Below are 26,329 nucleotides of genomic sequence, written 5' to 3'. Positions count from 1 at the left end.
AGGAGAAAAAGTATTTAGAAAAAAAAATCCAGGAGAAGGAGATAACAAGCAAAGGCTAGGAAGCAAGAATTTAGTGTGTGTAGATAGCAATGCGTGGGACATAGAGTCGTCAGATGAGGCTGGAGATAAATTGAAGTCACACTCTGTGAAAGATCTTCATCCATTCTGAAAGCTGATCATACGAATTGGGTCATTCTTGTCATATCCAACTAAGACAGAATTGAAAAGCCAGGGGAACAAATACTCAGGGCATATAACATTGCTCCAAAAAAGTAATTTTTTGCAAGCCTGGTTGCTAAAACTGCCTGCTGTAACCTAAAACCAGTTTTATCTAATAGCTACTGAAACAGCCTGCTACAATTCTGAGTTTTATCCACCACTATCACTTACTAATCAAAGCTTGCCAGCCCCCCAAGAAGCTGATAAACCCCCACTTTACTAGTGCCTGTAAACTTCCTTGAAGAGCAATATGTAACATTTCTGTTTTATAAAAATCTCCAAACCTTCTCTTTGTTCTTCTGACATACCAAAGACAACCTGGTCTGTGTGTAAGCCCTGAATTGCAATTCTTGATTCCCAAATAAAATATTTAAACTTTAGAGATTCATCTCTATATATTGACTTTGACACCATCAATCCACCTGTGCATTAATTTATTAAATAAATATCTATAGAGCACTAGGTACCAGGTACTTTCTAGCCTTGGAACCTTTGCACTTACCATCCCTCTGGCTGGAACAGCATTCCCTAAATCTTGTCTGGTCTCAGCTCAACTCTTACCCCTGAGAAAGGCCTTCCTTCATCCCCTTATTTAAAATAGCCCACACGTGGTCACTTTCCATTGCATTATCCTGTTTTGTTTTCCTTACAGCACTAATCACATGAAATTAGAGTCTTCGTTTGCTTATCAGTTAATTGCCTGTGGGGACCCACTAGGACATAATCTCCCTGATAGCGGGGCCAGCCTCCTTCCCTGCGTCATCCACAGCGTTCTAGCAACTCAGGGAGCCCAGAGCATGCTGCCGCCCCGCGTGCAAGGGAGCCTAAGTTCCAAACCGAGCACGCGCAGAGGGCGGGACGCTCCGGGCCTCCAGGTCTCGCAGGCCCCGCCCCCTCGCCGCGGGTTCGCTGTGGGGCGGAGATATTCGCCGCCGGCGCTTGCGCCCGGACGGTGTGCCGCACCACACAGGGGAGGAAGGAAGGAGCTCCCAACTCGCCGGCCTGGCCACGGGATGGCCCCCAAATTCCCAGACTCTGTGGAGGAGCTCCGCGCCGCCGGCAATGAGAGTTTCCGCAACGGCCAGTACGCCGAGGCCTCCGCGCTCTACGGCCGCGCGCTGCGGGTGCTGCAGGCGCAAGGTACGACCCCGGCCCCCATCTCACCTCCGGGCCTGCTCCTCCAACCCCCGCAACCACCGCCCGGGCCTCGCGCGGCGGCCAGCAGTCCTGCCCGGCCCTCCCACCCTTCCAGCCCCTTCCGACTCCGGCATCCTACCAGAAACTTCCTCGGCCCTTTCTTTCCACCTGCTTGTTAACTGCCCTGTTGGCCCCCATCCTAAGTTATTTAGGCCTCGTTCTGAGCCCTGAGAAGAAAGCTAAACCCTCCTCCCCCGCAGCAATTCATTTTTCAGTTAGTATTTGTTGAGTAGCTGTTACATACCGCCTGTGTAACAAGACACAAAAAGTCCCTTCTCTCAAGGACAGCGCATTCTTGTGGGGGCGGTGGGGAGGGCGTGAGTCTTAAGCGAGTCAGTAAGTAAACGAGACCTGTGGGATAATCAGGGTTAGGAAGAAGACAAATAGGGTGATGTGATAGAGTTGACTGGAGTGGGAGATCAAGGGCAACATCTGTAAAGAAGTGATATTTGAGGTGATGTCTAAATGATGAGAAGCCAAGCGCACAAGGTTTTCGGTCTTGAAGTGAGCTGCAATGAGAAAGCCTCTCCCGCCGCCCAGCCAAGACGATATAAACATGGTGTGTTTCAGGGGTCAAAGCATAGTGAGCCAGGGCAGGGAATAGGAAGAAATGAGGTCAGTTAGGAAGGCAGACCCTTATTTATTGTGGAGGTGTTGTAAACTCTGCTAAGGAGTTTGGATTTCATGCCAAACTGGAAGCTTGGCATGAAAGCTGCTGGATGGGAAGCTACTGGAGAGTTTGAAACAGAAGAATAGCATATTCTTACCAGTTCTCCCAGCGTCCAGCTTTCGTCAGCATACCGCAGACCTTTGCCCAAAGCCCCTTCTCCAGAGTGACTTAATCAGAAACCCTCATTGGTTAAAGCCTTGGCTTTTGAAAGGAGACTTGGATCCTGGTTTCTGTGAGTCACCGTTCAGTACCTATTTCCCTTTGCCGCCTTCCTTTTTTTCCTTTTCTTGGCTAGCATCTGTTGAGTGCTTTACCATGTGCTAGACATTTTAGACACGATCTCCTTTGATCTTTATTATGGCCCTGTGGATAAAATGCTTAGAAAGGAGGAGTCCAAGAGAGTTACATTGGCTCCCTTGGGGTTACACAGTGAAGACATGGAAGAACCACGATTTGAATATGGATCTGTTTGATTTTGATGCTAAGTCCAAATTTTTAATCATTTTGCTAGACCTCTCCTCACATCCTCTCCAGATTTCATTCTTTTTTTTTTTTTGTCTGCACTTTTTGCAGTTTCAAGCCACTCCTTTGCCCCCTTCTTTGTTCTAGAAAACTCTCCTTTAGGCCCACTTCCTCATGGCAGCCTTACTTGATGAAGTTGCTGAGGAAGCTGAGGTATTGATGTTGCTGCCATTTTCATTCATCTCACCCCAGCTGGTCTGGAAAAGGTTGTACATTTGTATGGGTTAATTCTGGGTCCATAGAAAAGCTAGCCTGGTATCTAGATTTAGCAAGGACCGGAGTTTGGTTCTGCTGCTGCTACAGATTTCCTAGGTAATTTTGGGCAAGTCTCTTGATTTATCTGATCAATCTTCTTGATCACGAAGAGAGCTCAGGGAACAGGCTAACACAATGAACCCTTCCAGCAAGTCTATGAAGTGATATCCTCATGTGGTAGGTGGGCACGCATGATCAGAGGGATGGAGTGACTTGTCAGGATCGCAGGGTTGATGCCCTTTTCACCGCACCACTGCTGTTTCTGAGCAACCGTACTCTGGTGACTCAAGATGGATTACAGGTTTTGGGTACTTAGCTCCTTAAGGGCAAGGATGTATTTTACTAGTCTTTGTACTTTCCGTCTCTGGGCCTGGCAAAACAAGAGGGGAAAACGCTTGTTATTGTTGGTATTGAATGAAAGATATCAAATATCAACATGGCAACAGGATACTTAGTGAAAAAAGTAAGTTGCAGAAGGATAGGCAATATGATGCCTCTTAGGAAATGTTTTAATAGACATAAAATGATATCTTTCCCGTTAACACACACACACACACACATATATATAAATGTAGAACATGCTTGAAAATGTTACATACCAACTTCAGGATTGTACTGGCCTCTGTGAGTCTGGGGAGGGAGCACAGGGATAAGGATGGGGATGGCTGGAGTTTTAGCTTATCAAAAAAATTTTTAAGGGCTGGGTGCCATGGCTCATGCCTATAATCCCAACACTTTGGGAGGCCAAAGCAGGAGGATCACTTCAGGCTAGGCATTCAAGACCAACCTGGGCAACACAGTGGGACTCTGTCTCTACAAAAACTTTAAAAATTAACTGGGCTTGGTGGTACACACCTGTAGTCCTATCTGCTTGGTAGGCTGAGCTGGGAAGATCACTTGAGCCCAAGAGTTTGAGGCTGCAGTGAGCTATGATTGTGCCACTACACTCCAGCCTGGGCAACAGAGGGAGACCCTGTCTCTAAAAATTAAAAAAGTTGGGAACTAATATAACGTGCTAAATCTAGTGGTGGATTCTGAGATAATGGTTTTCTGTATGTTTCAAAATTTTCAAAAAGAGACCCTGTTTTCAATTCTTTTTAAAATTATGGCCCACACTAGTGGGTATGAAGTGGTTGAAAATTATCTTTAAAAATAAAGATCATTGTTGGTTGGGCACGGTGGCTCACGTCTGTAATCCCAGTACTTTGGGAGGCCGAGGCAGGCGGATTGCCTGAGGTCAGGTGTTCAAGACCAGCTTGGCCAACATGGTGAAACCCTGTCTCTACCAGGCGTGGTGGCAAGTGCCTGTAATCCCAGCTACTCAGGAGGCTGAAGCTGAGGCAGAAGAATTGCTTGAACCCAGGAGGTGGAGTTGCAGTGAGCGGAGATCGCTCCACTGCACTCCAGCCTGGGCAACAGAGCAGGACTCTGTCTCAAAAAAAAATACATAAATAAAGATCATTGTGGCCACAGTGAAGGACTTGAGCCTCTGCGATTCCTGAGGGTAAGGATTGCCTTAGAAGAATTCTAATAATTCTCCCCATGGGGTAGCTTAAGGCTTTTTCCTGATTAAGTTCTCTGTACTCCCATCACACCCAGCTCAATTATCATTTCCCTGACAAAGTCCTCTCTGGCTTGATCAGGTAAAACTAGTCTCATGTCTTTCATGGGTGTTTTGTGCCCCTACAACTTTTGGTCAATCCATTTATCATGCGTTTATCATCTTGTTCCCTCCCTTCCTCCCTTTCTTTTCTTTTTTTTTTTTCTTTCTTTCTTGGATTTAAATGCTTTTTGTAATAAAATACACACCTATCCATCCACTTACCCACCCAAACCCAAGTAGTTACAGCATGGATTTCTTTGAGGCAGAAGCTAGCAATTTCATGTTTATCTTTTGTCTGTTATCAAGTTCAGTGCTGGAATGAGTGAATGAGGAAATACTTGGTTCCCTTTGAATGGCAAAAAGCACAGTGTCCTTCTGTCACATAAGAATGACAAACACGCCAGCCCAGCAGACCAACAAGCCTGAACAGGTTATAGTTATCTCTACCGCCTTAACACAAAACCCAAAGAGCTCTGAGTTTGAAATGTATCCTAATGCCCTGAGGCACCCATTTTCCAAACTGATCATCTTCCCACTCTACCTGGGCAGGTTCTTCAGACCCAGAAGAAGAAAGTGTTCTCTACTCCAACCGAGCAGCATGTCACTTGAAGGATGGAAACTGCAGAGACTGCATCAAAGATTGCACTTCGTAAGTGGCCAAGGGTAATTTTGGGATGCCTGAGGGTCTCAGAAGAGGAAGCTGGGTTAATCTGGCTTGTTTCTTCTTTGGAAGGATCCCATCAATTACATCTGGGACAGATATTAAAGTGTCACTGAGTTTCACCAGGTCACTGAGAATGGGAGTCTCTATTTGGTCCTTATGGCCCGTGACTTGCATCTTTGGAGTCTTGGCTCTGCTGCCGAAAAAGGAGTGGGATGGGCAGTTAGAAGCAGGCCGTAAAGTCTTTGTGCAATTTGAAACCTGGGAATAAGGTGTAGTGGCAGACCAGTAACTGGCTTGCCCAGGTGTTTTTCTGGGATGGGAGTATGTGAGGGGAAGGGAGCGAAGGAAAGAAGGAGGAATAGAGGTTAATAGATTGTCTCAGAAGGAGAAAGGAAAAAAATGGTATTCATGAATGACCAGTTTTAGAGGACACTGAACAATGTTTCATATTTTCTTCAAGCCAGTCTAATATTCTTTTATCATCATTAAACTCTCACATTTACCTGAAATGTGTTCTCAGATCTGATGTCCTCTGACATTGCTTTAGATTCATGCCCTGGTGATAGCCAGGAGAGCAGGAGGGGTGTGAGCATACTCACAGAGCCTGTGCTGAATTAATTTGTGCCATGCCTTGTGCTAGATTTCCCTCTTTGAGTGTTCACAACCAATCTGTGGGGTACGGTTACCATGTGTCCCAGGCCAGAACTTGGTTGCTGAGGGTTGGGGCAGTAAAGTGATTTACCTGGGTCACATAGTTAGCAGCAGAGGTGGAATTCAGACACCACCCCATCTGACTCCAAAGCTTGTTTGTTATTCCCACTAGACCACAACTGTAAAAAAACACAGTAGCATGAAAGCCATGAGGCTTTTGTTCTTGATTTTGGGGGAACTGAAACTATGAAAATTGATGCATGTGCACATACATTTAACAAAATTCATGTTTCTCTGCCTTCTTTCTCCTCCTCACTTCAGTCTAAGTTGAAAAATCCCTGTTCTGAGGTTTGGCATTTTTAGCCATATCTCTCAGCCAGAAATTACTTCCTGTACGTTGAGTGCTCCAGATAACCCTGCCTGGAAGAAACTGTAGGGAAACCCTGGTGGCTCAGCAGCCAGCCAGTTGACATTTTTGCCTCCTATTCTAGAGCACTGGCCTTGGTTCCCTTCAGCATTAAGCCCCTGCTGCGGCGAGCATCTGCTTATGAGGCTCTGGAGAAGTACCCTATGGCCTATGTTGACTATAAGACTGTGCTGCAGATTGATGATAATGTGACGTCAGCCGTAGAAGGCATCAACAGGTGAGCTCCATTCCCAGCAGGTGGTCTCCACGGCAACTCCCTGTCCTTCTTGATTGGCTGCGGGCCATTGCCTTGTCTGTCTTCTGAGGGGATCCCTTTGGCTACACTTAGAAAACTCCCGATGGGCATGTAGGGGAAGATGTGAAAGGAAAATCTGCTTTTTTATTTAGCAGGTTTTCAGGGAGTCAATTACTAAGATTGATTGATTGATATTTGCCTACATGTGCCTCACAGTATCTATGTACACAGTAATATTTATTGTACACTGTTTAAGGTGTTGTGCCCGGTTCAGTGGGGGATACCAAAATGAGAAAGAGATACAGACCCCACTTACCTTCAAAGCGCTAACGCTAATTGGAAGAATAAGACACAAGCCCAAGCAGCTATGACAAGCCTAAAAGGATATGGTTTGTGGACATGGTTCAGTATATCGCACTGTGACCACTCCAAGAGGTTCCCCAGGTGCAATTCCTTTCTGGTCTCTGAGCAGTTATTGGCTTTTATCTCATGGATATTGTCATTTGTATAACTGATCATGTTTCCCCTCTGCGTGTGCGGCTAGAAAGCCAAACACTGCACTAATAGCAAACCCTTAACAGGGACTTCATGGTATGTATTTAGTGCTTTATTTCTGGCTTGACTTGTCTGCCAGCATTCTTTGTTTTCTCTTTGCCTCCTTTTTAATTTATCTGATTCCACAAAATCTACCAATTATGTGACAGACTTTGCTCTAGGACCTGGGCTGATGACTGAGACATACCTCTTCCTGCCGTCATAGACGTCCCGGTCTCAAGGAGGACACCAGTCAGTAATAGGCAAGCACAATACAACATGATAAGCGCCATGGTAGGAGGCAGCACAGGGGGCTCTGAGGCCAGAAAGGAGCCACCTAGCTAGCTGAGAGGGAGAGGGGGAGGCCAGAGAGAGCTTTTCAGAGGAGGTGAGCTAAGAATGAGAGAAATGGGGTAGGGGGTTAGCCAGAAGACAGAGCAGCGTGTGCAAAGGTGAGCAAGTGTGACAGATCACAGGAATTGTAAGAAGTCGGTTTCACATGGTGCTGCAGGCAGGAGCTCAGCTTGGGACAGGTTGGTGAGGCCAAGTCACACAAGACCCAGGGTTCAGGGCTTGGACTTAATCCTGAGCAAGTCAGCCTTTATGAAAAGGTCTTTAGCAGTGGAGCAACATGAGCAGATTTGTATTTTAGAGAAAAGCTCTTTGCTGCCATGTTGAGGGATGATATGAAGGGCAACAGAATAGAAAGGAGCCATGCAGCAATCCAGGGGAGAGGGTGGAGAGAAAACAATGGGATCAGTCAGGGGACATGTAGGAAGTATATCAACAAGCTTTAGTGGTTGCAGGGTAGCGAGAAGGGAGGAATAGAAGAAGACACTCAGATTGTTGACATTCAGTCGGAGGTGACTGTGGGACATAAGACTAGAGATCTAAGTAAGACGGTTGGGTATTTACATGGAACAAAGGAAGAAAATACAGGCCAGACATAAGGATTTGAGGGTCATCAGCGCAGAGGTGGATTAGGGCTGTGAGAAAGAAAAAGAACATCACAGCTAGTGTGAAGAGGATGGAGCTTTGAGAAACTCCAGCATTTGAGGGACTTACAGAGGAACAGCAGCTGGAGAGGTGGGAGGGAACAGGGCATTGATGTCCCAAGGAGTATTTCAAGAAGGATGGAGACATCATTAGTGTCAGGTGTTCCAAGGAGCTTACTTACATTAAAGGTTTGGCAATGAAGTCACTGGTGGCTCTGATGGAAGCTGGTCAGTGGGATCAGGAGCCAGAGGGCAATGCTTTCAGAAAGTCAGGCTTGAAGAGAAGCTGGGGAGTATACCTGTGATGGCAAGGGGTGTCCAGTATGGTTTTATTAGGTGAGGAAAGAGTTAAAGGGACTTAAATGCTGACGGTTGGAGTTAGTAGAGAGGAAGGATGAAGATGTGGGAGAGGGAGGTGCTGCCTGGGTGTGGTCCCTGAAAGAGGCAAGAGGAGATGGGATCCAGAGCTTAGGTGGGTGGATTGGTCCCATTGTCTCTTCTGTTGTGACAGGAGAGAAATAGGAAGGATTGGGCACCCAGGCAGGTAGGTTTGTATTTGGGGTATGAGGAAGTTTGCTCTAAAAAAGGGGAAGGGCCAGGGAACAGGTTTGAGGAGAGCAGAGGCTTGAAATAGCTTGGCTGCCAGGAAAACAGCCTAGCCAGAGACATCTTGGAATTTGTAGTGATATAGTCTGTGGTTTTTATTCTTGTAATATAGGAAACATAGTTGTAGGAGCAGAAAAAGTATACAGTTAGCATTATTCACTCATTCAACACATAACTGATTGGGCCTTGGTGGTTGCTAGGTGACATACCAGGTGCTGGAGATCAGTTGACAGAATGAACTTGGTCTCTGGGTGGCATTTTAAGCTGAAATCTAAAGAATAAGTTGGAGTTAGCCGGGCCTGGAAGGTGGCAATCTTTTTCCAAAATGAAAATGGTTGTTCTGGGTAGAGGAAAAAGCATGTGCAAAGTCTTGAACAGAAGGATCAGAAGAGAATGTGGCTCACAGTGAAGGGGGACAGGAAAGGGTGGGGACCAGATCTCACATGCCACATTAACCTAGGGAATTGGGAACCCCTGAGGAGTTGTAAGATTTGAGAATGACATAAGCTTTGCATTTTTTAAAAAGCCTGAGCATTAAACAAATGTCAGGTGCTTGCATGGTTGTGTACTTGATTCATTGATAAAATATGAAACAAAATGTATGATTCTTTCTTGGAGAAACTATAGTTTTTTGGGATCGTGGTTTAAGTATCCTTAACAAGCAACAGATCACCACTTTAAAGGTAACATAGTTTGACCAAGCTCAAGGAATGTCATGGGGACTGATCTGAGATGGTGTTTATGGGTTCCTGTATTGCACGTGTTGGAGGAGCTAAAGAGGTGGTTCCAACCAGGGGGAGGGTGGCAACTCTGGCTCTTCTGAAAAGGCCTACCTCCCATGGGTGTGTGAAAGGAGAAATATCTTCTTGACCCAGCTGGAAACCTCCCTGCAATCCTGCCTTCTTTTCCAGAATGACCAGAGCTCTCATGGACTCGCTTGGGCCTGAGTGGCGCCTGAAGCTGCCCTCAATCCCCTTGGTGCCTGTTTCAGCTCAGAAGAGGTGGAATTCCTTGCCTTCGGAGAACCACAAAGAGATGGCTAAAAGCAAATCCAAAGAAACCACAGCTACAACGAACAGAGGTGAGCTGTGACTCCCTGCCCAGAGTCTTGCAATCTCCCACTATCCGTTTTCTTTAGAGTAGTCCTGCAAAAATTGGCATTGTTTAGCTGAGTTATAAAAATAATCTTAGGAACAAAGTATAAAACAAAATAGAAGTCTTCACCTCTTAGAGATTGTTTTCTCAGCTGTATAGTGAGGGTGATGATAAAGTCTTCCTCACAACCATGAGGACTGAATGACGTAAGACATGTAAAACTCCCAGCCTGGCACATAGGCATGCAGTGTGAGTTCCCTTCTCTTTCCTCTGGTAGCACTTGGGATTAGTACTTAGGATGTTTTTGGTTGCAAAAACAGAAAGCTCAACGTGGTAAACATAGTATAGGGAATTTATTGGCTCATAAAACTGAAAAATCCAGAGAGAATTCAGGCAAGGTTTGCTCCAGCAGCTCAGTATATTAACAGACTGACTCCATTTTTCTGTACTTATCACAGCTTTATTTTCTGTTGTGCGTCAGCTTTGTCTTTGGCAAGCTTCCCTCCTAGTAGCAAAATAGCTATAGCAGTTCCCGGCCTCACATCCATACCCCATGCCTCATGACCCAGAGAAAGAAAGTCTTTCTCTGATAGCTCACTAGGAAAAGATAGGATTTTTTTTCCCCCAAAAACTCTAGCTCACATATTTTCTCAATCGTTTTCTCAATCTATTCTGGTCTTCATGGTCACAGGCCATTCCCTGAAGTACACACCATAACCGGCGGATGAGATTTTGTGATTAGGTCACCCCTGAGGCACCTGCCCCACCTCCAGAACTAGAGGGTGATGCTTCCCAGGAGCATGTACACTGTGTGAATCCCTGGAGAAGCATGAAGAAGAGAAAGGAGATCCAAGCAGCCAAAAACAGGAGACTCCTCACCTCAACTGTATGAAATGAAGAGGCCATTTGTCAGGCACTAGGAAGCTCTTTTAATGCTCCAGGGGAATGGTCCCAGCCCAGCAAGCTAGGGATTCAGGCTAGAGGTGCAGAAGGGATCAGAGATGGGGCCCTGCCATGTGTAAGTGACCTATAGGTGTTAGGGGAGGACAAGAGTTACTCACCTTCTACAGGAGAATGCCTCTCTGGTCATGGGTAGCGTTCACTCTGGTTTGTGGGAGCCTGGTAAGTGTTCCCCACTCTTCTCTAGGATGAAAATGTGCAGTGCTAATGAACCTGATGGCATCAGTGCACCTACCATTGATTTCATTCTTTCAATCAGTGCACCTACCATTGATTTCATTCTTTCAATCAGTGCACCTACCATTGATTTCATTCTTTCAGGGTCACTGAGCCATGTGTTCCAAGCCATGTGTATGCTAAGCAGTGTGACACAGAGGACAGTCCTGGCCCTCAGGGAACTCTCCCTCAGTTGAGGGACTGAGACATGTAAACAGTGTCTTAAAACACAAGGAGGAGGAACATGTGCTTTAGAGTCTTAGTGTTTGAGGATTTCAGGATAGAAACTGACTTAAGTGCGTGAGGGAGTCGGGGAAAGACTCAGAAGGGGTGGCAGTGGAGGTGGAGCCTTGAGCTGGACCTTGAAGAAGGTCATCAGGTGGGAAGGAAGGAGAATCCTTGGCAGAGACAGTGGAGAGAGTTGGAGAATGAAAGTGCATGGGGGGAACAGTAGGAATAAGGATGACTGCAGAGTGGTGTGTTGCAGGGTGCCAGTGAAGCTGAAGCCCTACTTCGAGAGAAACCTGTGTGTGTGTGCACAGGGAGATGTACCCACAAATGTTCGTAGAAGACTGTAATAGCAAAAAACAACTGGAGATAACCCAGATCTCCATAAATGGGAGAATGGACAATTCAGCTTTGGTACTGCAGCAATGAAAATGAAGGAGCTGCAGGTCTGTGCATCAACACAGATGAATCTCAGGAATATAACATTAAGGGGAAAAAGAAAAAGTCATAAAAGAATACACAGACTTATTCTTCTGTATGAAGTTCAAAAACAAAGTAAACAGCAAATGATCTGTGGGTACTGTTGTATATAGTTATACTGTTTAAAAAGGTGGGGAAGAAGCACAGAATTGGGGATAATAGTTTCCTCCAGCAGTGGATTGAATTGAGGAAGGTCCCCCAGGACTTCAAAGGTCCTAGTTATGTTCTTTTTCTTAAACCAGGCAATGAATTCAGGGTGTAAACCTATAATCTTACCCTGGTCATAAATATTTAGTATTTTATAAAGATAGTTTTAAAAAATTTTGAAAAGCAGATGATATGGAGCTGAGGCTGGAATAATTAATTGGGGCCAAGCAGTGAAGGGCCTGAACACCAAGTTGAGCAGCTTGGATTTCACCATGTTCCCTCTGCTTCCTCTCCTTGAAGGCTGGAGCAGAGCTGCATGTGTTAGATGAGGGAGGATACTCACAGGCTCAGCCCAAACCAGAAATGAGGAATAGCAGGCTCTTCTCCCCTTTTCTCATAGCCCAGAAGCTATACCTTTTCTTTACCAGATGTTTATTAGTATTTATTTACTTATTGTCCTGCTTTAAGTTTATAGTGTGTTCCGTACTTTCTTACATACTCTCAGATTTGACCCTGAAAATAGCCATCTGTGGAATTAGTATTGCCCGATTTTATTGGTGAGGAAATTGAGGTCCAAAAGTTAGGTAGGTCACACAAGATCTTCCAGCTACCAAGAGGCAGTGCCAAGGCTAGAACCTGGGTTGCTTTTTATCATTTATATATTTTTATGTGCATGCAAAAATGTTTTTATATCAGGAGTCCCCAGCTTCTTGATGAAAAACTGTTGAATTGCCCAGAAGCTATTAATTGGGGGAAGTCATTAATCAGGAAGGATGATTTACAACAGGGGAGGAAATCTCTGGGGGAGACGATTGTAGTCAGTTTGGAAGGGACGATGCTGAAGAGACCTCACTGATCTCAGTTGGGTGCTGCTCCATGGTTTTTTTCCTCTTCTGAATTTGTATCTAGTGCCTTCTGCTGGGGATGTGGAGAAAGCCAGAGTTCTGAAGGAAGAAGGCAATGAGCTTGTAAAGAAGGGAAACCATAAGAAAGCTATTGAGAAGTACAGTGAAAGCCTCTTGTGTAGTAACCTGGAATCTGCCACGTACAGCAACAGGTATCTCCTATACAGCTGCTGGCCTGGGGCATTTCAGGACATTTGTTCCATAGTCTTCTCTTGGACTGCAATGGGCCCTTCATCCCTAGCATTTAGTCAAATATGTTATGGCTGAAAACATGCATCCACGTTGTGAGCTAGCCATGACCAGTGGCATTCATTCTCTCAAAAGGGTAGAAACTGAGGGATGCCAAATGGTAGCCTGGGCTTTGTTGGCCCCTGTCCCCAGAATTTTCATAAGCATGCAATGTAACTAAAAGCAGTGTGCCTGCTCTGCAAACACAACCCTAACACAAGTCTCTTAGCCTGTCCACCCCACCACGCTACGCTGCTCCCTACCCTTCTCCAAGACCCTCCTGTTAGAAATTCTGGCACCATTTCTGTCTGAGAGCACTGGCCCAGAAGCCAAAATGTGAAGTAACCATTGCCTGGCATGAGAGCAGGAAGGACGGGTACAGTCTAGCCTGAAAGGTTAGACTTGTGGGCCTGTAGAAAGTCCTGCACCAGGAGCTGCCGTCAGTGACCACTGACTGAGAACCTGGGAGCCAGGGTGCGGTCCCTTCGCTGTGTAGGAGTGACTGTTCTCCAACAATGCTCGTATAGGTGGTCTTTCTGTTTTAGTGTTTAGAAAATTGAGGCTCAGAGAAGGAAGGGTTTTGTCTTAAATTCAGCCAGCCAGTAAATGTTGGCACAAGAATTGGAATCTGACTTCAACAAGATCTTCCTGTTACTTTTACTCTCAGAAGCTTGAAACATTCAGCAAGAGACCATATCAAAACCAAATGCTTAGTATAAAACATTATAAAATGTTAGAAATCTGTTTATCCTTCCCTACCAGCATACACATATCACTCTCTAGTTCAAAAATCTTGGATCTAATATAGACACATTGTTCCTTATTCCAAACTCTTGAGATAAAATGTGTTTTCCAGCCACGGTGGCTCAATGCCTGTAATCCCAACACTTTGGGAGGCTGAGGCTCCAGGAGGATCACTTGAGGTCAGGAGTTTGAGACTAGCCTGGCCAACACGGCAAAACCCCATCTCTACTAAAAATACAAAAAATCAGCTGGGTGCTGTGGCACATGCCTGTGATCTCAGCTACTCAGGAGGCTGAGGCAGGAGAATCACTTGAACCCAGGAGGCAGAGGTTACAGTGAGCCAAGATTGTGCCACTGTACTCCAGCCTGGGTGACAGAGCGAGACTCTGTCACAAAAAAAAAAGAAGTGTTTTCCATTTTAGTGAGGTAATATGGTCTGAATTATGTAACACCCCAGCAGTGTCTGGGGCAGCTTGCAGAAGTTAATTATTAGTATTTCTGCCAGTGAAACTTGAAAATTCCATGTTCACATGGGGTGGAATAGAGAAACTAAATAGCTTCATGTCAGTTCAGATCAGGTTTTGCTGCCCAATGAGTTGGAAAGAGAACTTGTAGTTTTAAAGCTTATATTTTGGAATTTTGCACCTGTGGTTTTATGTGGTTTTATTGCTGATTGGACCAGAGGGGCCTCAATTTGCCAGGCTAATTTGAAAAAGAAGCCTGCAGCCTATTTGTTCCATATTTGTGTGGCATCTTCTAACTCCTCTGTCTCTGGGCCCTCTTTCACATTGCTTACCTTATGCTGCTGGACACCTCCATTAACTCATTTTCCTGGATCATTACCATATTTGGAGCTGTGTTTTGTCTTGTTTAGATACTGTTCTTCATGCAGGTGTCTGTGCCACTCTGTTTTAATTACTTTTGCTTTATAATATCTTATAGGGCTGGTCTTTTCTTCATTCTTCTTAATCAGAGCATTCCTAGTATTTTCCCATGTTTGTTCTTCTAGCTAAAGCTTCGGATCATTTTGGCAAATTCCAAAAAATGTCTTGTTGGACAGCTTTTGGTTGTGATTGCATTGGATTTATAATTTAATCTAGAGGACTAATGACAAAACTGAATTTTCAGCCATTGTGGCTAACATTTTATCATGTCCTGGAACATCTTGGACATAGTCTAATGCTCCACCTCATGTACGCCCATCTGAATGAGACAGTGCCCAGGCTTTGGCTTACTTTGGCTCCCTTTGTGCAGGTGACATCTGAGTGCATAGCACCTACAACTTGCCAGCCCTGAAACAGCTGTCATAAGAATCTCACTTGTACTCACAACAGTTCTTCAGCTTAGATCATTGTCCTGTGTTACCTAATCAGGCTCAGAAAGATGAATTAATGACCACAAAGTTAAACAACTAGTACATGGTGGCTGAGATTTAAGCCAGATCTTTGTGACTCTAAAGCTTATTTCCCTTTCACTCACTTGTGTTATTTCCCAACCCCTTTGTAATTAAAACCCTTCTGACTGGATACAGTCACTTCATTTACCAAAAGTCAAGGGGGTTTATTTTATTGCCTGAAGTTATGCATTTTGTTCATCTTAAATATAGTCTTTAGAAGTCTCACATGACCCTATTAATCACCACATTTCTATTCTGAAGTCACGATACACTGTGGTTCCTCTGCTTCCCAGACACTTGGCTATTTCTTTAAATTGCCAAGCCCATTGGGAGGAAATTTTAGTTTCCATAGAATTCCTCTATGTTTAGAGGTGGCTCATGCCTGTAATCCCAGCACTTTGGGAGGCCGAGGTGGGCAGATTGCTTGAGGTCAGGAGTTTGAGACCAGGCTGGCCAACATGGTGAAACCCCATCTCTACCAAAAAATACAAAAGTTAGCTGGGCATGGTGGCATGCACCTGTAATCCCAGCTACTCGGGAGGCTGAAGTGGGAGAATCGCTTGAACCCAGGAGGCGGAGGTTGCAGTGAGCTGTTATCATGCCACTGCACTCCAGCCTGGGTGACAGAGTGAGACCCTGTCTCCAAAAAAAAAAAAAGGAATTCTTCTGTGTTCAAAGTTTAAAACGGGCTACTATTCTAAAACTTGGTGATTTTACAACAACCATTTTATTTTGCTTGTAATTTGTGGAGTCAGGAATTAGGGAAGGGCAGTTCTCATTTGGGGTCTCTCATGCAGGGTCAGCAAGATGGTAGCTGGGGCTGGAATCCTCTAAAGCCTTCTTCCTCGAATGTCTGGCAGCTGGGCTGCCTGACTCAAATGGCTGGGTGATGGAACTGCTAGAGCAAGCTGGCACCTCTTTCCACTTTCTTAGCAGCCTTTTCATGTGTGCTGGTGTGAGCTTCCTGAGAGCGTGGTGGCCTCAGAGTAATTGGCTTCTTGCCTGTCAGTTCAAGGCTCCAAGAGCGAGTGTCTCCAGAGACCAAGGTGGAAGCTGCAAGGCCTATTATGACCTAACCTTGGAAGTCACATCGTGTCCCTTCCTCTGTCCTCTGTTGGTCAGAGCAGTCACAGAGCCTGCCTGAATTCAGAGAGAGAGAGCAGATACACCTCCGCCTCTCAGTGGAGGATTGCCAAAGAATTTGTGCCTGTCTTTTAAGTTGTTACAAGGAGAAGATTTTTCTCTCCGTTAATTTATGAATTCCATGCAATCACAAAGGACTAGTAGAATTTTCTTCTTTAAATTCATGATAAGTCAGAAAAAAATGAGAACAATGACATGAGAGAATCTGGTGTATAATAAAGTCTGGGGCAAAGAGAGATTATTTAATAAGAGGTGTTGGGTTGGCCGGGTTAGAGTTAAACTTGAATCCTACCTTACTTCTTATTTTAAAGTAAGTTCTGAGTGGATCACAGTTTGGAATGTAAAAAGCGAAACCATTAAGTTCTAGAAGAACACATGGATTAACTATCTTACAGTGGGGAAGGTATTCTTATGTGAAGGGAAAAAAATGTTACAGAAGTCGTTAAAGGAAAAGTTAGAGAAGTTTGATTTCAAAAGATTAAAAACCCTTATTAAAGATGTTCAGCTTTACCCACAACTAAGCAACTAAGGCAGTGAGATAGTGTTTTATTCCATATTGGCATACATTAAAATTTAAGACCCAAAGTTGGTACAGTTGTAGGAAAATAGGCTCTGTCAATAACTATTCAGCTTTTTTGGAAAGCATTTTGGCAGTAACAATCAGATTTTATTTCTTTTTTTGTTTTGTTTTGTTTAAGAGATGGGGTCTCCCTATGTTGCCCAGGCTGGTCTCAAACTCCTGGGCTCAAGTGACCTTCCCACCTTGGCCTCCCAAAGTGCTGGGATTATAAGCATGAGCCACTGCACCTGGCCAGTCAGGTTTTAAAATGCATGTATCTTTGGATACAGCAGTCCCTTGCACAAGGATGTTCATCATGGCATCACTTACTTACAAACTGGAAACAATGAAAAATACCTCTTGATAGGAAATTGGTAAAATAAATTATGCTACATCCAACTTAGTGAATACCCTGCACCCACTGAAAACAGTGAGGTGGAACAGATGAACTTATGTAATGAGCGCCCAGACATCTGACTGTTTTGTTTTTAGTGACTGTCTTTGGAGAGAAGGACTAGATCTGAATGAGGAAGATATATACACACATGCACTTTTTTGAACTCACAGATGCAGAATATATTGTATGGATGCACATAACTTTTTTCCAACATTTTATTATGAAAATGTTCAAAATATAGGAAAGTTGAAAGATTTGTACATTGAACACCCATATACCTACCATCTAAATTCTATAATTAGTATTATTACATTGCCTTATCACTATTTAGCCATCTGTTGGTCTGTATTATTGTGTTTGATGCACTTCAAAGTAAATTGCAAACGTCTTTACATTTCACCCCATGTCAGCATTATATCATTAGAGTTCAGTAGTTGTTGGGGTTTTTTTCCCCCCTTAAAGTAGATAATTTTTTAATCTGTCAAGGGAAAAGTTTCAGGAAACCTTTTCTTTGCTTGAAAGAGCTCAGTATAGGAGAGTGCGGTACAGCATGATAGAACTAGATGAGATCAGGATCTGGAGTCCCATGAACGAACCACCGCCTATTTGAATCCTGGGTCTGCCCCTTAATACTGGCGGTACCTGGCCCAAGTTCCTTTACCCCTCTGAGCCAGCATGTTTCATCCATGAAAAGGGCTAGGATTGTTGTGAGGATTTAAGAAGACATAAAGTAGCCGCACAGAGTAGGTGTTCAGCAAATTGGAGATCACTTCTCAAACTACTGCGTGGCATGTGGGTGGCCCATAAGACGTGACTGAAACCTCTGAAATGGTCTTTCCCTTCAGAGCGCTCTGCTATTTGGTCCTGAAGCAGTACACAGAAGCAGTGAAGGACTGCACAGAAGCCCTCAAGCTGGATGGAAAGAACGTGAAGGCATTTTACAGACGGGCTCAAGCCCACAAAGCACTCAAGGTAAAAAAAAATCCTGGCCAAAAGGTCCCAACATAGCTACAGAGATTTATGCCATTGTCACCATTTACAGGGTGTAGCCAAGCTGAGACAATATCTGCAGCTTTTCCTTCTCATCCTGGGCCCAGGATAACTCAGAGCAGGCCTGTGGGCTGGGGTTTGAAAACACTTTGCTGCCTCAGCAGCTATCCCCACCCCAGTCCGGGAACCTTCCCCCACACTCCTGTCTTTTCTTCTATTAGGACTATAAATCCAGCTTTGCAGACATCAGCAACCTCCTACAGATTGAGCCTAGGAATGGTCCTGCACAGAAGTTGCGGCAGGAAGTGAAGCAGAACCTACACTAAAAACCCAACAGGGCAACTGGAACCCCTGCCTGACCTTACCCAGAGAAGCCAGAGCCACCTGCTCTGTGCCCGCTCCTGAAACCCAGCATGCCCCAAGTGAGCTCTGAAGCCCCCTTCTCAATCCCTTGATGGCCTCCCACCCTGTAAGAGGCTTTGCTTGTTCAAATTAATCTCAGTGTAGTCAAACACAGACATGGTTGTTGCACCAGAAAGGTCCCCACTAGAGCTAAGTGTGAAGCTGAAGCTCTGTCCCTATTCCCCCTGGCCCAGCTAGCTGATCACACCAACAGATCCTCATCAGCAAAGCATTTGGCTTTGTCCTGCCCAAGTGGGCTGCAGACTGAGTGCTGCCCTTGTAGCTTCCCCAGACCCCAACTCACTGCAGTTCATCTGAACAACCTGAGCTCCTGGGCCGGGGTGGAAGAGGGGGGATAAACCTAAGGCCCTGATCCAAAGCAGCCTGTTGAGCTGGTTCTCCAGGGCTGCAGTCTCTCCAGGTGTACAGCTGCTGTCCCTGCCCTGTCCTGTCCTTGCACAGTCTCCTGTGTCTGAGCCCCAGTGCCTTCTGTTCGGGCCCTCCTTTGGTGGGAAGGCAGAGCCCTGACCCTTGGATGGCTGTCCTTGACTCTGTGCTGCTGCCTTCTGCAGAGAGGCACCTAAGCTGTTTAAAGAGCCCAGTGATTGTGGCCGCTCCTCCTAGAGGTGGGAGGGGGCGAGAGGCCTCCTTGGTCAGTGTCCATGCTTTCTGGGCAGGGACTTGGCTTTTTCTTCCAACAGTGGCCTTCTCCGGGCTTCATAGTTCTTTGTAATATGTTGAAGCTAATTTGAATTGACTGATTTTGTTGAACTGTGTGTTTAAGCTGTTGCATTAAAAAGCTTTCTTCTACATCAATATCTGCTGTGCTTTCATTTATGCCTTTTCAGCTTTGCACCTGGAACTCTGTAGTAATAATAAAAGTTATTGCTTATTGGGCATTCATTCATTTGTTGAACAAATTTATTGACATGTCTGCATGGGCCAGGCACTGTGAATAGTGCTAGGGAGATAGATAGCAGTGAATAGACACAGCCCCTGCTCTCAGAGGGCTGGTAGTCCAGTGGGAAGGCAAGAAGTTAATCAGACAACCACACACATGTAAAATTGCAGCCTGCCTGAGTGTTGTGAAGCAGTCGTCAGTGATTTCCCTGCCCAAAAGGGGAAATTTGATGCAGTGCAGGGAAGGGGGTCCCTGAGTAAGTAAAGCTTGAATTGAGTTCCAAACGGGGAGGTTAACTAGTGAAGAGGGGAGGGAAAGCACCGTGGACAGAACGGCCATGTAAGGCCCTCATTGGGAGCACGGCCAGTGAGTACAGGGACCTAAAAGGGCTGATGAAATTCACAAAACATGGTATGGGGTGAGGCTGGAGAGTGCTCTAGGATCTAGCTAGAATCAAGGGCTGCCTCCCTTTCCTGGGCTGGTTTTCACCTTATGGAAGTAGAGTTTTAGGATTCCACAGAGCAGAGTAGACAAAGGGGTCTGATCATCCCTTGGCTCCCATCACATAGTGCTAGGCAGCACTCGGCATTAAGCACACCACCTCTGAGCTCTCTTAAGGATGAGTCTGTTGTCTGAGCCATCACAGACATCCAGGCTGAAGCAGAGTTAGAGTCAGACAAACCCCATCAGCACAGTCAAGGGACAGTTTCAGAGTGGGGCACCGTACCCCTTTTATTGCCTCATAAGCAGGCAGGACTGATGTGAGGCAGGTTTCGTGACATCCAGTCACAACTGATTTACATCATTCTGAGCTCTAGAAGGCAAGCAACTTGATTTGCTAGTGAAGACACAGAGGGTGGGGCCGGCACAACCCGAAGAGACTACTCATTTTGTACTTCAAAAATGTCTGAAGAACACAACATAAGCTTCCTCATCCCCATCACTCATCTTTGAAATTTAACATCATTCAGTCTTTTCCAGAGATGCTTTGAGGAATAAAACTTCTGCTTCTCATAGGTTAATGTTTCTAGGAGAGGGACACACAGCTATCAATGTGACTGTCTTAATGGTCGTGATGGAATTCTACCCCAACTCCCAGAGAAGGTAAAACACCGTTACGTGGGAATGACAGGGCAGAGAGCAGATCATGCAGGGTCTCCTAGGCTGTGTAAAGTAGTCCTTATTCTAATGATGGGAAGCTACTGCAGGATTTATGCAAGGATGAGACATTAGAGAGGCATTTTGAAAGAAGCCTTAGGACTGCATGGTGGAGGACAGACTGCGGGAGGGCCAGGGTAAATGCAGTTAACTGGCAGAAGGCAGTGAGCGCAGGGGTTGAGCTTAGCTCAAATTAGTGGATTTATTCCACTAGGTAGTGGTAGTGGATTTGGATCTGGTAGGAGGTCATGTTGGTGGATTTTCTCTGGAAGATGGGAGGAGAGAAAGTGCTGTGGCAGCAGGGCTGGGGAAACCCTCTGATTTTGGCTTTTGCAACAGAATGGTGGGGCCATTTATGGAGACAGAGCACTGGAAGAGAGAATCAGAGAATAAGACCGGGCACGGTGGCTCATGCCTGTAAACCCCACCCGAGGCAGGTGGATCACCTGAGGTCAGGAGTTCGAGATCAGCCTGACCAATATGGTGAAACCTCATCTCTACTAAAAATACAAAAATTAGCTGGGTGTGGTGGAGTGTACCTGTATTCCCAGCTACTCTGGAGGCTGAGGCAGAAGAACTGCTTGAACCCAGGAGGTGGAGGTTGCAGTGAACAGAGGTCACGTCACTGCACTCCAGCCTGGGTGACAGAGCGAGACTCTGTCTCCAAAAAAAAAAAAAGGAGAACCAAGGAATGAAAAAGAAAGAAACTAACTTAGTTAAATCATAAGCTTGATTTTAGACATGAGTGTTACCAAGATAACCAGGAGCTGATGGCAGGTAGGTGGTGGAATGTGAGAGAGGTGACTCAGGTGCTCTTAAGAGTTGACTGGGCTGAAGAAAAAAACGGAGTCATCCTCGACTGGGTACAAATGGAAGATGCACTTGTAAATTAGATAGCTCAGGAGAACATGGCATGAGAAACGGAGAGGGCCCAGGACTGAGAGTAAAGAAATGCCAGCAGTCAGGATTTGGGGAGAAGACGATGGAGCTGCACAGGGAACAGATTAAAAGCAGCTGAAGAAGTGGGCAGGACATGGCGAAGACAGGTTGGAGGTCTGTGGAGCGGAGAACAGGAAGAGTGGGTTGCTCAGAGTGGCAGAGCAGCCTTGAGGACTCGGTCAGATTTGTTGCTGGTGAATTTTTAGCAGAACCCAGTCTGCTTGGGTCATAGTAGCCACTTTCACTGGGCCGCTCCGGTACACGAGAGGGCAAAGACCTGGACTGTACGTCCCTGATGGGAGGTGAGCACTAACTGACACAAAGAAGCTTTTCAAGAGACTTCCCCATTCCCTGCAGGGGAGGAAAATCCTGACCTGGGAAGGTACCCTAAAGCGTTCCTACAAGGGTTAATTATGTTACACAACCCCTTAGCCAGCCGAGAAGCAGCTGGGTGTTTGCCCTGCAGGGTGCCCAAGCCAGGGGCTGCGTGCACATCAGATGGGGGCCCCTGTAGCTCTGGTCCATTGTGTGATATCCATGTCATCATCCACCGTACTGTTGATGGGTCAGTTCCTGACACTTCTCCTGCTCTTGTGTATATGCCCTCTGTGTACGTCAGCACTCCTTTAGGGTTTCTGTTTCTTAGAGCCTGAGCCCCACCCCAGTCATGTCTACCCTTTGCTCTGTCCCCACCTCCCTCAGACACAAAAGGGCCTCCTGGGAGGCAAGGCAGATTTTGCAGCACTTTTAATACACAAAGCAAAAGGTAATAGGCTGGATGGGTGACCAACCTTCATTCACATACAGAGCCCAAGTATAGATACAGACTAATTGGGAAATAAGTTAGAGTTTGCAGGGCCTTAGGGCTGAGAGCCAGAAACACTGTCCTTTTGGCAGCCATGGAAGCGAGGATTTCCTTTTCTGAGGATAAAAAGGTAAAAATAAGTGTTTTTAAAGTATGGCAGACACCCAGTCTTCAATAAAGAAGGTGGTTACATCCTGGCCAGGCCTTCAGGCAGGCAGAATGGAGCCAGGCAGGGCCCTGGGAAAGCCCAAACTATTCTGCATGAAGCCAGGCAGGGCAGCTGGCAAGAGGGCACCTCCTTCACCCTCCACCAACCCCCATTCCGATCACAGTTAATCATCTCCTCTGATTCTCAAAACTTCCTCCAAACTCTTTGGTGCTTCAGAGAAAGCCAGGAACACGGCGCAATTCTCAGTGTTTGTGAAAGTCAGTCCCTGCCTATTTCCTTACAGCTTCTCCCGGGCTCAGCTGCTTCTGTCACCATTCCACCCACCTGGTTTCAGTGCATGTACGCCTTCGGCTGCTCCATAGCCTGGTGTGCCTGCAGCACGGCCACTGCCTCGTCTATCTGTGAGACATGAGTGGCGGGGGGGCTTAGTGCAGCTATCTTAGCAGGTCACAGAAGAGCCTTGACCTCCCCCTCGCTCAGCATCCTGGATACAGGATCCTCCTCCATCCACAGGGTTTCTGTGGAACCCTCCCATCCACCACTGCTTGCAAGATCCCATGGCCCTGTCTGTCACCTTTGACACAGACATACATTGCTGGACAGCTGGAAAAATCTTAACCCTTACACTGAGTCACAACACACTTCCTTGTACCAAAAGACCTACCTACAGAACAACACAGAATTAGTCTACGGAAGGGCTGAAGTAGCAAACCCTTACCTAAGGCCCCTTCCACTCTTAAGATTCAGCAGGCCTTCAGGTATCAGCAAGAAGAAACACTTTATCTGGCCAAACAGCTATCCACTGACTCCACTAGGAGAGCCCTTGTCGTTAGCTCTCCTCCTGCCCCCTCGGGCTCCCTGCTGCCCAGGCTCCTGCTTACCTTGGCATGGAGGGATTCTGGAGACTCCAGCATGAGCAACAGCTCCGAGTTGTCAATCTCCAGCAGCATGCCCGTGATCTTGCCAGCCAGCTGGGTGTGGACATCATGGATAAGGGGGTAGAGACGCTCCCCTGTGTGGAACACCTTCTAATGGCTTGTGCACGGCCTAGCTCACACCCCAGCATCCCAGGGCTCGTATGGAGTGGAGCACTGAGGACATCTGGGTTCTTCTCCCAGAACTGCTCCTTCTAGGCTATGACATTTAACACTTGATCTTCTAACATCAGGTACTTTTAATGACTGGGCCTGGTATTGGTGGTCAGCCCATCTCAGCAATGTGTCCAGGGCCCAGCCAGGACTGGGTGCCTTAAGTGGGGGCGGAAAGGGTCTTCCCATGAAGAAAGTGAAAATGTTTACAGAGAACTACTAACAAAGACTTCTACTTCCATTAAGCTCATTTAAAATGTTTCTGGGTGAGGCCAGGCATGGTGGCTCACACCTGTAATCACAGTACTTTGGGAGGCTGAGGTGGGTGGATCACCCGAGATCAGGAGTTTGAGACCAGCCTGGCCAACATGGTGAAACCCCATCTCTATTAAAAATACAAAACTTAGCTGGTCATGGTGGCATGTACCTGTAAACCCAGCTACTCAGAAGGCTGAGGCAGGAGAATCACTTGAACCCGGGAGGTGGAGGTTGCAGTGAGCCGAAATCGTGCCACTGCACTCCAGCCAGGGCAGCAGAGCAGACTCCATCTCAGGGAAAAAAAAAAAAATTTCGGGGTGAGGGGAAGGGGTAATGTGGCAAAACCCTAAGTAAGCTGAGGAAGCAATGGGGCAGTGGTAATGGGGGCCTCCAGTAAAGGGTCTGGAGGTCTTGGTGGCCACGCAGTAAACAACCTGCCAACCAGGAACAAGCTTGTGTTCACTTAGTGGCATTTTTATCAGGGCCTGCCATGGACACTAGGGGTGAAGATGAATTGCACAAGCAATCCAGAATCTATGGGAAACATCATGTATTTACCAAACGCACAGATTCCCCACCTGCCTGCACTGAGCACTGGAAACTGGTGAACAGCAGCTTCCTCCCGTTCAGGAGAGGTGAGAGAAACTTTAACCCCCACCTACAAGCCATTTCTCAGCAGAAACCCAAGACCATACCCCTACTCCCCCCTTTGTCCCCTGATCTCCCCACATGTGGAGTGTCTCCCAACCTCAAAGTCACAGGACAGCAGCAGTGGAAGAAAGCTCAGGACCATCCAGTCTGACCAGGGTTTTAAGACAAGAGAACAGGTGCCTAGAGAATAGAGCCAGCTTGGCCACGGTCACCCAGTAGGGGGGTCGGTGACAAAGCTGGACTTTGACCTCACGTTGGACCACCATTCAGGGTGTCTCCCAGCAGGCTAGCCAGCTTGCAGCCCTCCTCTTCTTGCTCCAGAGTAGGAGAACCAGCCACTCACCAATCATCTGCTTTTGCTCATGCAGGGGCGCCGCAGCCAGCATGGACGCGGTCAGGGGCTCCTGTCCTGGGATGTGCACAGCCGGCTCCTGGACCTGCATGGTGCCGGGGACACATCCCTTAATCACCATGGACAGGCATGTCCTCAAAACACTTACCCTGGCAAGTGAGCAGAAGGCCAGGGAGGCACTGGAGGAGGGGAATAGAGGACAAGGTCTGGATGATCAGGTGGGGTGGAGAGTCCCCAACAAGGGCAAAGTGAATTAGAAGACAAAGTCATGCCTCTAGCTTAGACGTTTCCTGTAGTGCTATGAACTTATAAAGGTCCCTGATGAACATTGATAAAGGAAAGCCCTGTGTTACCAATAACTTTGTGCCAAATAAAGCACTTTTTATCAAGTAGATTTACGGACACGTCCCCGGCACACCTCTCACCCTTTCACATCTTGGTAATTTTAAAACATTTTGGCCAGGTGTGGTGGCTCACACCTATAATCCTAGAACTTTGGAAAGCCAAAGTGGGAGGATCGCTTGAGGCCAGGAATTTGAGATCAGCCTTGGCAACATAATGAGACCCCTGTCTCTACAAAAAAATACACAAAATTAACCAGGCATGGTGTCACATGCCTGTACTTGGAGGCTGAGGTGGGAGGATCACTTGAGCCTAGGAGTTCAAGGCTGCAGTGAGCTATGATCACACCACTGCACTCTAACCTGGGTGCTGTCAAAAAAAAAAGACCCTGTCCAAACAAAAAAAATAGACATTTTTGCTGTTTAAAGACATTCTCATTCATTTTGCAAGAAATAGTTCAAAAGAGACACATTGAAATTCTACACAGGATATGATAATGCTGAATTTTAGACCTTTTTTAGGGGAGGGAGATAAATACACAGTCTTTGATTACAGTAAGTATTTTCTGTTTTGAAGATTAAGTACATCCCTTCAATAATCAGCATATTCTTAGAATACCTTTCCTTGGTGTTCATCACAAATACTAAGGATATCCAAATTAATTTTGGTAATAACCGAAGCAAAACAAATTGTAAATAAAACGTAATGCTGGCCCTCTTTCCCCTTCTCGCAGTAAGGGTGATCTCTTATTGATTGTACACATTAATAAATGAAACTTTACAAGCCAAGAAAAGAAAAAAAGCCAAGGCCCAACACCTTAGCTAAGGTTCTGAGCCAGGCGGCCAGGAGCCCAGGCTAAGAGCAGGCAGCTGGGCTGGCCTTACCCGATAGGTGCTATGCGCTGCTGAGGAACATTTGCACGGCAGGAGAGGCCGGCCTGGTGTACAGCATCCTACCCCACTGGGTCCTGTGGTCTGAGTACCAATGTTGGCTGCAAAACAAAACAAAACAAAACGAAACAAAAAAAGCAGAGTTCAAATAGCTGCTATCCAAAAACAAAACAAAACAAAACAAAACCAAAACAGAAAATAACAAGCGTTGACAAGAATGTAAAGAAATTAGCACACTGTGCACGGTTGGTAGGAATGTAAAATGATGTAGCCACTACAGAAAAACAGTATAGGGCTTTCTCAAAAAG

At 46.1% G+C, this 26,329-nt stretch overlaps 2 protein-coding genes and 1 long non-coding RNA gene across 3 annotated transcripts in view; 1 reads left to right on the top strand and 2 right to left on the bottom strand.

The window, feature by feature from the left end:
- The first annotated feature begins 1,000 nt into the window (after positions 1–1,000).
- TOMM34 (translocase of outer mitochondrial membrane 34) lies at positions 1,001–19,284 on the top strand. The gene is made up of 7 exons (XM_004062211.3): positions 1,001–1,359; positions 5,016–5,115; positions 6,273–6,425; positions 9,490–9,659; positions 12,614–12,761; positions 17,922–18,048; positions 18,288–19,284. Exons 1-7 carry the CDS (start codon positions 1,017–1,019, stop codon positions 18,390–18,392), a joined length of 1,146 nt encoding a protein of 381 aa, XP_004062259.2. The 5' UTR covers positions 1,001–1,016; the 3' UTR covers positions 18,393–19,284.
- Positions 8,014–10,914, bottom strand: LOC134757827 (uncharacterized). Its single transcript, XR_010132369.1, has 3 exons — positions 10,735–10,914; positions 8,788–8,849; positions 8,014–8,271 (listed from the first exon to the last, which is right to left on the bottom strand). It is a non-coding gene; the product is annotated as an uncharacterized lncRNA (long non-coding RNA).
- A 2,986-nt stretch (positions 19,285–22,270) lies between the features above and the next one.
- The window catches only part of PABPC1L (poly(A) binding protein cytoplasmic 1 like), a 29,789-nt gene continuing 25,730 nt past the window's right edge, over positions 22,271–26,329 (bottom strand). Inside the window, exons 11-15 of the mRNA XM_031004880.3 lie at positions 26,016–26,122; positions 24,781–24,874; positions 23,322–23,452; positions 22,765–22,839; positions 22,271–22,387 (exon numbers count right to left, since the gene is read on the bottom strand). Of these exons, the coding sequence (XP_030860740.1) occupies positions 22,771–22,839; positions 23,322–23,452; positions 24,781–24,874; positions 26,016–26,122 (401 nt within the window). The 3' untranslated portion in view covers positions 22,271–22,387; positions 22,765–22,770. The remainder of the gene's footprint in view (positions 22,388–22,764; positions 22,840–23,321; positions 23,453–24,780; positions 24,875–26,015; positions 26,123–26,329) is intronic.

The sequence above is a fragment of the Gorilla gorilla genome, chromosome 21 (genome assembly GCF_029281585.2).
Source record: "Gorilla gorilla gorilla isolate KB3781 chromosome 21, NHGRI_mGorGor1-v2.1_pri, whole genome shotgun sequence".
Classification (NCBI taxonomy): Eukaryota; Metazoa; Chordata; class Mammalia; order Primates; family Hominidae; genus Gorilla; species Gorilla gorilla.
The sequence above is the reverse complement of the archived record's forward strand: the minus strand, read 5'-3'. Positions and strand labels throughout refer to the sequence as shown.

Bases quoted from the DNA above. Each gene is read 5' to 3' on its own strand.
- TOMM34 (XM_004062211.3), top strand. From the start codon at position 1,017: ATGCTGCCGCCCCGCGTGCAAGGGAGCCTAAGTTCCAAACCGAGCACG. The intron at 1,360-5,015 runs GTACGACCCCGG...CTACCTGGGCAG, and splicing joins GCGGGTGCTGCAGGCGCAAG to GTTCTTCAGACCCAGAAGAA. The intron at 6,426-9,489 runs GTGAGCTCCATT...CTTCTTTTCCAG, and splicing joins GCCGTAGAAGGCATCAACAG to AATGACCAGAGCTCTCATGG.